The sequence below is a fragment of the Mobula birostris genome, chromosome 8 (genome assembly GCF_030028105.1).
Source record: "Mobula birostris isolate sMobBir1 chromosome 8, sMobBir1.hap1, whole genome shotgun sequence".
Classification (NCBI taxonomy): domain Eukaryota; kingdom Metazoa; phylum Chordata; class Chondrichthyes; order Myliobatiformes; family Myliobatidae; genus Mobula; species Mobula birostris.
The window spans coordinates 147,952,731-147,962,437 of NC_092377.1; the positions used below are offsets into that span (position 1 = coordinate 147,952,731).

At 47.2% G+C, this 9,707-nt stretch overlaps 1 protein-coding gene across 1 annotated transcript; it reads right to left on the reverse strand.

The window, feature by feature from the left end:
• Positions 1-1,919: 1,919 nt before the first annotated feature.
• On the reverse strand, positions 1,920-5,972 carry LOC140202096 (neurofilament medium polypeptide-like). The gene is made up of 4 exons (XM_072266956.1): positions 4,920-5,972; positions 4,287-4,411; positions 2,979-3,267; positions 1,920-2,939 (listed from the first exon to the last, which is right to left on the reverse strand). Exons 1-4 carry the CDS (start codon positions 5,970-5,972, stop codon positions 1,920-1,922), a joined length of 2,487 nt encoding a protein of 828 aa, XP_072123057.1.
• Positions 5,973-9,707: the final 3,735 nt, after the last annotated feature.

Genomic DNA, 9,707 nt, shown 5'->3' on the forward strand with positions numbered 1-9,707 from the left:
GCATAATACAGTGCCTTGAAAAAGTATTCAACCCCACCACAACAATTTTCTCATCATTTTCTAAAATTTATAAAATATTGAAGTAAGTTTTTGTTATCTGGTCTGCAAAACATTCTGCAACATGTCAAATCAAAAGAAAACAATCCAAAATCTGTCAACAATTCACTAAAAATTAAAAACCAAAATTCTAAGGCTGAAAAAGTATTCATCCCCTTTATAATTACTGCACTAACATTCTTCAGGTGCAAAACTGTGTATTACCTTACCAACTCACCCAATTTTTTGATGTAGAAATTTGGAAGATCACCTGAATAAATACTCCCCTCTCTCTATAAGGTCCAACTATACGGTAGCTTTTCAATGGACCAAACCAAAATGAAGCTGAAAGAGCATTCAATGCAAGTCAGGGAAAGGATAATAGAGAAGTACATATCTGGGGAAAGACACAGGACCATGTATAAGGCATTGAACATTTCCCGGAGCTCAGTGCAATCCATTATGAAGCAGTGGAAACAAAGAAACCACAGCCACGTTGCCTAAGTCAAGCCATCCCTCTAAACTCAGTCGTCAGAGAAGACTTGTACTTGTATGAGAGTTTACTGTGGCGCCAACAGTAACTCTGCGTGAGCTGCTGATATCAGTGGCTGCAAATGGAGATAAAGTTCATGGCTCCACAATCTCTAAGAAGTTGTACAAAAAGATATTTATGGAAGAGTGGCAAGGAAGAAGCCCTGGCTAAAAATGCTTACCCTTGTCTATAAAGAGATTGCAAAGCATCACTTAGAAGATACTGTAAAGAAGTGGAAAAAGATCTTCTAGTTGGATGAGATGAAAGTGGAACTTTTGGCCTCAACAATAGACAGTACATGTAACGTGCATCTAATACACATCAGCAAGGTAACACCATCCCTGCTGCAAAGTATGGCGGAGGTGACATCATACTATGGGGATGCAGGGACTGGAAATCTGGTGGGGATTGATGGGAAGGTGGTTGCTGCTAAATATAGGGGATCCTGTATAAAAACTGCTGGTCTCTGCCAGAAACCTTAATCTGGGGAGGAAGCTCATCTTTCAGCAGGACAACAACCCAAAGCACACTGCTAGAGCAACAGGAGAGTGGCTTCAAATGAAGCAAATTGATGTCCTTGAGTGGCCCAGTCAGTGTCTTGACCTTAACCCGATCAAATATCTCTGGCAAGGCCACAGGATTGCTTTCCATCACCGCTCCCCAACTAACCTGGCACAGCTTGAGCAATTTTGTAAGGAGGAATAGCTGAAACTTGCTTCATCTCGTTGCGCAACCCGAATAGAGACTTATCCAAAATAACCACTGACTGTAATAGCTGCAAGAGGTGATTCAACTAAGTACTGAACAAAGGGGAATGAATACTTTTGAACTGCTGACATTTCACACTTCGAATTTTTAGTTTTTCATGCTTTTCAATTTCCCCTATTTTTTGTGGGGGGAAGGCTCTACAGTAAAAAAAAACACCATTTGATTCACAAATTCTCTGTTAAATTGATCAATATCCCTGGTTGTAATACTCATTTATGCGAACAAAGGGTTGGGGGCTGAATATTTTTACAAGGCACTGTACATCTTTAGACTTTCTCAAAAGCGCCCCTCCAACAGATCGAGAGAACCTCTCTTGGTCACGTGTGGTGAATCACAATTCAGTGAAGTCTTCTTCCATGCATCTTGCTTCGCAGTTGTGTCGTGATTGTTCTTCCGGTGTTCCTTAGTTTCCCGCACTGTGGAGGCACATTGTTAACTTGCATGCAGTTTCTTCTATTGCACAAAGGAAAAGACGGGAAGTCTGGAGTCTCTCACGGGAAAACCCATTCTGCTGAGGCCATTTAAGCTATCACACCCATGCATCTTTAGCTGTCGGGCATCCCTCCGCCTCATGAGGCCTCGTTCATTCGCTCTCCTGCTCCTTCTTTAGCACCGAGTGTAAGGTCTTCTCGACCGTCTTGGTGGACACTATCGTCTCCTGGACAACCTCTTCCACCTCCTCAACCGTCTGGGTCACCGTCACAGATTTCGTTATTTCTTTGATGTGTTTCGTAGACCCGTCGCTTTCATCCACGATTTTATGGATAGACTTTGTTCCTGTCTTCGTCTGGAGAATTTCCGAGTCAAAAGCGTCATCCTTAGCAGGGCTTTTGTCAACCCCGTTGGAAATGATGTGTGTTTCTTCTTCCTTGGCATCTGAATCTCCTGCTTTCTCCTCGGGTTCACCATTGACAACGGTGCCTTCATCCTTGGACTTCACTTCCTCTTTCTTCTCTTCTACTTTTTCATCTTCCTTCTGTGGTTTCTCTTCCTTCGGCGATAATTTCTCCTCCTTCGGCGATAATTTCTCTTCCTTCGGTGAAACTTTTTCTTCCTTCGGCGATAATTTCTCTTCCTTCGGCGATAATTTCTCTTCCTTCGGTGAAACTTTTTCTTCCTTCGGCGATAATTTCTCTTCCTTCGGCGATAATTTCTCTTCCTTCGGAGATAGTTTTTCTTCCTTCGGGGATAGCTTCTCTTCTGCAGCTTTTTCGGTCTTCTCGATAGCTACCTCCTCTTCTGCCTTTTCCTCCTCTTTCTTTGAGTCATCCCGACCTCCGTTAACAACATCTACGGTGCTTTCTTTTTCGGACTCACCGCTGGCCTCTCCTTCCTTCTTTTCTTCCTCTTGCTCCTCCTCCTCATCTTCTTCCTTCGCCTCATCCTTTCCTGGCAGGGCCTTTGATTCCTCCAGCTTCACACTTTCCACCTTTTCCTCCACAACCTTACCCTCTTCCGTTTCAGCTTCACCCTCCGCCTTGCCCTCTTCTTCTTCCGCTTCTCCCTTCTCTTCAGCCTCTTCCTTCTTTTCTTCTTCTTCCTCCTCCTTGCCTTCTTCTTTTTCCGCCACTTCTGCCTTCTTCTCCTCGCCCTCTCCTTCCGGCTCTGCCTGAACCTCAGCCTTTACCGTGGCAACAACGACCTCCTCTACCTTTTCGGCTTTCCCCTCTTCCTCTGGAGTCTTTTGAGCCGTAGCTTCTTCCACCGCCTCGGCCAAGTCAAGGTCCTCCATCTCCATTTTCTCGTCCTCCACTTTCGTCTCTTCGATTATCTCTTCCACGAATTTATGCTGGACTTTCAGTTTCGGAGTTTCTTTCGCCTTCTGCACTTTCATCGGGGGTGTGGGTGTGGGCGGGGATCTGTAGGGGATGGATGGGCCAGTAACACTCCCAGAGAAAGTGTACCTTGATTCTTCGCCTTCCAGAAGCTTTCTGCGGAGTGAACGAGAGAGAGAGAGAGAGAAAGAGAGAGAGAGAGAGGTTGAATGTGGATGGCATGGGAGTGGGAACACACCGGGATAACGAGGCATCTTCCCCAGTGAGCATCAAAAACTATCCTATCTCAAGAGCGCTGCCTGTAGAACTAAACTGTTCAATGTGAAATTCTACGAAAGCCAAAAGATTCAGTACAGACATTTCGGCAGAGCCCCGCGTGTTTGCTACGGTGACAGCAATGTTAGCATTTTAGAAAGCTCCAGGTTTGAGACCGGAACTTGTGAAGTAATCCGGGACAAAGATGGGAATGAGGAGACATAGAGGTCACGCAGGAGAAATAAGAAACATATTATTAAGATAGCATTTGCTGAGTTAAACCTTCGATTCGGCGAATGCTTCATTTGGGCCTGCCGTTGGCCTTCCCAATCACATGTACGATTTGAAATATGTCCGTGTTTTTTTTAATATATGTTCCACACCTTCCCACGACAATCTCGCCACAGCCCAGATCTCAAAAGATCATAAATGTAAAAAGATATATTTTGCCACACTCGTACTGAGGCGGGAATTTCGACGGGGAGTCAAACCAGACCGCGCTGGAATTTCATTGGATCATTTTCGATGTAAAAGGGTGGGGTTTGATGCAAAGGATGCGTCCAGAAGATTTTACACGCGGGTGGGGAAGTGGTAGGAGGGGGAAGTTTGAGAATATTACCCTCACATCAGGAAATAAACTGTTCTCCCCCTTTCTTGCAATGTGCCCAAGGGCCCTTTTATCATTAGCTTCGGCCTTGCTCGGCTGACACACCCGCCTTTTGTGTTCAAAAGGCTATCCAGCTCTTGCACTGTGAACGAGGGCGCCCTCCGCAATATTTCGAGAATAGCTATTACTGCGACTAAAGGAATGATGCCTTAAAGATTCAGGTCTTATTCCTTATTAAATGACGCGTCTTTTAACCCCTTCCCACCCCGGGACCTCTTTAGCGTCTGTAAATGCCTCTTTGTGACCTTCGTACCTGTAGGCAGCGATCTCAATGTCGAGAGCCATTTTAACGTTCAACAGATCCTGATATTCCCTCAAGTGACGCGCCATTTCCCATTTCGTACCTCGGAGCTCGTTCTCTAGTTGCTGGACAGTTTCCTGGATGTGATAGACAACAACACAAGCACACACAAGGGTCAAGTCAGTGGGTTGAAAAGAATGCAGCCCCATTCCCCTCCAGGCTTACAAGAGGCAACTACAGGACCTTTGAAGCCAGCATTGGCTCTCGGCAAACTGGTGGAGGAGTTGTAAAAAGTTCGTCAATATAAAGGGGTATCTAGAAATGTTAAACGTGGGAGTGGACAGGAAGACTTTTAACCCTCCGTAAAAGTGGGTCGCGGAGAAGAATGTTTGCACAGGGTTTCGACGACAATTAATTATCATCCCTTCCCTCCGCCCCACCCACCCAAGCACACACAAAAGAGAACAGTCAATTCAAATACGAATTATCCCAAGAAGAGAAAATAAATGAAAATAGTATTCATTGACATGCATATCCAATGACAGTTGAAGGACAGCTGCTTCCTGGGTGGATTGGGTACTGAACAGGTCTCTGGAATTCCGGCGCAGGTTTCTTACAACGTTCCGCACTGGTGCGGCATCCTACCTGGTAGTTTGACACGTCTGCGTTGTGGCGGTCCTCTATGTCATTGAGTTGTCTCTCCAGGGACTCCTTGGTACTCCTCACCGACTCCAACTCGATGCTCTTGGACTGAAGTTGGCGTCGGTACTCGCCGATCTCTTCCCGGGCCGCCCGGATGGCGTCCTTGTTCATTTCGGCTGCCTCGTTGAGCTTAACGTAGCGGCACTTGAACCATTCCTCGGCCTGCTGCATGTTCTTGGCCGAGTGGCCCTCGAGCTGTGAGCGGATCTCCTTCAGAGCCGAGGTGATGTCGGTCTTGAGGAAGTCCTTCTTCTCCACCGTGACCTGGGAGGCTTGGATCTGGGCGAAGAGATCAGCCACCTCTTCCTCGTGGTTACTGCGGAGGAAAGCCACCTCGTCCTGGAGGGACTGCGCCTTCTTCTCCATCTCCACCTTCATCAGCCCTGCGTCGTCCGTCTCCTTCTTCAGCGCACGGATGGCCGCTTCGGTCTCATCCCTCAGGCGCGCCTCCTCGTCAAAGCGGTCTTTGAGGCGTTGCAAGTCATCGTCCAAGTGCGCGGCGTCCAGTTGGATCTGGGCTTTTTCATGGTTCATCTGCTCGATGACGGATCTCAGTTCCCTGATCTCCTGGTCGTATACATCGCCCAGCTGCCCATGGGACACCTGCTTCTGGCGGTGAGATTGGATCTCGGATTCCAGCTCCTTGTTCTGCTGCTCCAAGTAATGCACCTTTTCGATGTAGCCGGCGAACCGGTCGTTGAGACCTTGAAGCAGTTCCTTCTCATTGCTGCGAATGGCTTTGTAATCTCCATTCAGGGCGCTGCTCTGGCTGAAGTCGAGGCTATCGGAAGAGCTGTAAGCCCGGGGAGCGTGGACGCTGGCGATACGCCGGTAAGAGGAGGCAGAGGAAGACGCCGCCGGGTTCGGGCTCAGCCGGGACCAAGACTGCGATCGGAAGCCGCTGGACGGGGAGGCACTGGTTCGGCTGCTGAAGCTCCTGGTTTCCACTCTCCGATAGGAGGAAGGGTTACCGACCGTCTCCAGGATGTAGCTCATCTTGAGAAGAGGCTGCGAGAGGAGATGTTCACAGTGAGGACTTGGTGTGGTGACGCTTCCCTTTATATACCCGCGGCATAATCGCTAACGAGGCAAGAATGGTCCGCCTTGGCTCCCCATTGATCGGGGGGAGGGTACGGCCGTCTTCACCTCCCCTCATGAACGGTCCACGTGTTTTGGGCGGGTGCCAAATGAAAACGGCAGCTCTCTGCCGTTCGCCAGCCCGGCTGTAAAATCTCCAATAAACTCGAATTAATCAGGGTGTAAAATTAATTTTAAAACATCCCCAGTCACCCGGACCGACCTCCCGCAACTGGAGACGGGGCTGCCGATATTTTATTCTATTTAAGGTAAGCAATATAAACGAAACCCCCAGATCATTAAAAACCATATAGTCTGCACAGGTTGAATCCTGTAAACAACCCCTAATACAGCTGAGAGGCTGAACGTACCGGATAGTGCAAAAGATTTGATATCATTTATAATATTTGATGTGCTAACAGGGTGATAAAAAAGTTGGACCTTATTCTATACTCTGCGTCGTCTGTTCTGGTTTAAAAGATACACGAACCGACTCGGATTGTTTGGAGTAAATATTATACATTTATGATATAAAAGGGACTGCAATTTGAGATGTCCGCAATTGTTTGTTAAACAGTGGGAAGTTCGATTCCAGCGTTTTCTTACTGGGTGACAGGGCATCTTTGCCTGTGGCATATGAAGTGCGGGGACATGGGGCGAGTTTTATTGAAGAGACAGGGGACAACAGTCTCCCGACTGGGATTTACTCCCCACTCTTGTTTTATACTTCCCCTCCTCCAAAAATATAATCTAAAGAGTTGCAAACATTCGTGGTGAGCCAGGCACCGGCCCTTATTCATGTCTCCCGGTGAGAGCGCAGAGTCCCGGCGTGAGATGGGAGATGATCCGGCAGACTCGGGCTGCGAATCGTGTGTGTGTGTGTGTGCCTGGAATGGGTATCCGTTGTCATACGGCGGGAGGCTTCAGACCTCAGTAGCAAGGGTGGGCACTATTGTGATCACATCTCACCCCCCCCCCCCCACATCTTGTGCCTCCTTCTTCATGGGTTAGTGCGGTAACCGCACTTTTCTCTTTCACCAAATTCAGTGATTCGAACAAATTAGGTTCGGACTGAGGGGGAACCTGGCTGATTTGGAGTCATTGCCACCTCTCCCAGTGTCACTCTCTGTGTTTCCTCTTCACCCGCCCTTGTCTGCGACATGTGCGAGATGGAGATAATTCACCAAAGATTTTATTGTCCTTTCCTGCCTTGTCTCTCGGGTCGCTTGACTGCATATCGCTGGGTGTGGTGACGGGGAAGAAGAGAAAGCATGTTGCAATGCAGGGGGGAAGGGAGGGGACAACACGCCTCACCGCAAGAACACGCATCCACCTGACCCCCCCACACACACATGCAAGCACCCACCCACTCTTATACACACATCCGCATACAACCCCCTCTCACACACAGCGCCTCCACTTACATTCACAAACATCGACCCACTCTTATTTACACATCGGCACATCCCCACATACACAGACACCCCACACGCAAACTCCTAACACCCACCGACACTTACACACACCTCCGCACACCCACTACACACAGCCCTCTCCCCACACCCACTCTCGCAAACACTAACTTTGTCATACGGATACACCCTCTCACACACATACACAGTCAGACAATACTCTCTCTCCCCACCCCTCTCTCGCACACAGATTGCAGTCAAAATCCCTTGTCTTTAACAACCTAGAACAGTGGGACAGAGAGGCAGAAAGCACTCCCCATCAACAAAAGAATTGAATGCAGTTCACCTGCGGCGGCTTACAAGAAACGTGTCTCTCTGCAGAGGCTAAACAAGTCTGCAGGTCCATGCAGGGCACAGGGAAGATATGCTCAGAGTCAGCGCAGTGCGCTTGATCCCCAGGATACGGGGATCGTAACGTGAAGGGGGGACCGAGTCAGGCTGAGTTTTAAAAGAACGTCGGGTGACTTTTTGAAAGGATTGAGAGGGTGAGAATTCAGAATCTGAATCTGAATCTGTTGATGCACAGAGAACTGGAGCTGGATCTATGGCTCACGATTTAGCAGAGGCAATGGGAAGAATTCCTCCATGTAGAGGGGCAGGAATCTTTGTGATCTCATAACTCAGAGGGCTGGGGATGCTTATTTGAACAATTCCTGTTTCCGCTTCTTTCCGTGATAAGAAGTGATAAGCCCTGGCTTGTCCTGTTGTTATTTTTGCTGCTGCAGCATTTCACCTTCCTCACACTTCAGACATTCGCATAGTAGCTAGCAGGGATCTGATTATAAAATGCTCATTGGAGGGATCGTTTTTTCAACAGGAGAAAGAAATTCAAGAGTGACTAAAACCTAAAATCTACAGTGAAAAGAATGTCTTTCCTCCTTTATAGTAAACTCCTATCAAAGGGTGCAGAGATGCTTATCAGAAAAAAAAACGCAATCCAATCTAGTTTCCAGTCTGGGATATAAACAGGCTTTAATCTCACCTTGAAGCCACAAAATGTTGTCCGCCCATTACACCTGGGTCAGATCGAAAGCTTTTCTGTGTATGAGGTTGTATGAATTTTGTTGTAGGTTGAATCACATGAAAAGAAGGACTTTCTGCCCAGTGTCTGCGCTGACGGTTCTGTTCTACAGGAATCTCACCCAGTTTCAGCATTCCATCCTCTCAGGGGTACCTTCTGTTCTTTCCTTCCCTCATATTTATCCAGCATCGCTTGAAAGCATTGCAGGAATGTAATGATATATGTTGCAAAGTTGCAAGAATGTACAGTCAAGAGATGCAAGAATACATAGTGAGGGATGCGGTGATGTATGTTGTAAGGTTGTAGGGATGTACATCATAAGGGTTCAGGGATATATTACATAGGGATCAGGATGAATTGTGCCAGGGTGCTGGGGTGGTATAAGGCTGTTGGGATGTGCGTTGCAGGGCTGCAGGGATGAACATTGCAAGAATGCAATTATGCATGTTGTACAGTTGCAGGGATGTACGGTGCAAGGATGCGAAGATGTACAGCACTAGGGTGCAGGAATGCAGCCCTGTATGTAACAGCGCTGTATGGTTGTATGGCACGATGCGGAGAGATGTGTGAAGCAAGGATGCAGGGATTATGGTGCACGCATGCAAAAATATACAGTGAAGCCTACTAGATCTGGTTTGAAGTTTTGATTGACAATGCTTTGATCCCTCTTTGCCTAAATGAAGAACATTTTTAAGACTACAGCAGCAACCCAATGCTCTCCCTCCCCCAAAGCCGAACGCTACCATCCTAACAAAAGCCATTATACTTGAACAAAATGTGCATATAAATAGGAAGAATAGAAAACAGAAGCAACAACTGGAGATAAGAGAAATGTAGCTGTAATTGGGGATAGTATAGTTAGGGGAATAGACATTACTCTCAGTGGCAAAGATTAAGAGGCCAAAGGCTGTGTTGTCTGGTTTCTGGCCATCTCATCTGATTTGCAGAGGAACTTGGAGCGGGAGGGGAAAGATCAGGTTTTCACGGTCAGTGTGGGTACCAATGACATAGGAGGGAGTAAATAGTTCTGCAGAGAGAATTTGAGCACCGAGAGACTAAATTAAAATGCAAAAGCAAAAAAGTAATAATCTCTGAATTGTTACTTAAGCCGCAAGGAAATTTGCAGAGGATTAATTAGATCAGAGAGTTAGATGCATAGCT

Excerpts from the sequence above, each read along its gene's own strand:
- LOC140202096 (XM_072266956.1), bottom strand. The coding sequence starts at position 5,972 with ATGAGCTACATCCTGGAGACGGTCGGTAACCCTTCCTCCTATCGGAGA. Across the intron at positions 3,268-4,286 it reads ATTGAGATCGCTGCCTACAG|AAAGCTTCTGGAAGGCGAAG; the intron begins GTACGAAGGTCA and ends TTCACTCCGCAG. Across the intron at positions 2,940-2,978 it reads AAGCCGAAAAGGTAGAGGAG|CCGGAAGGAGAGGGCGAGGA; the intron begins GTCGTTGTTGCC and ends GTTCAGGCAGAG.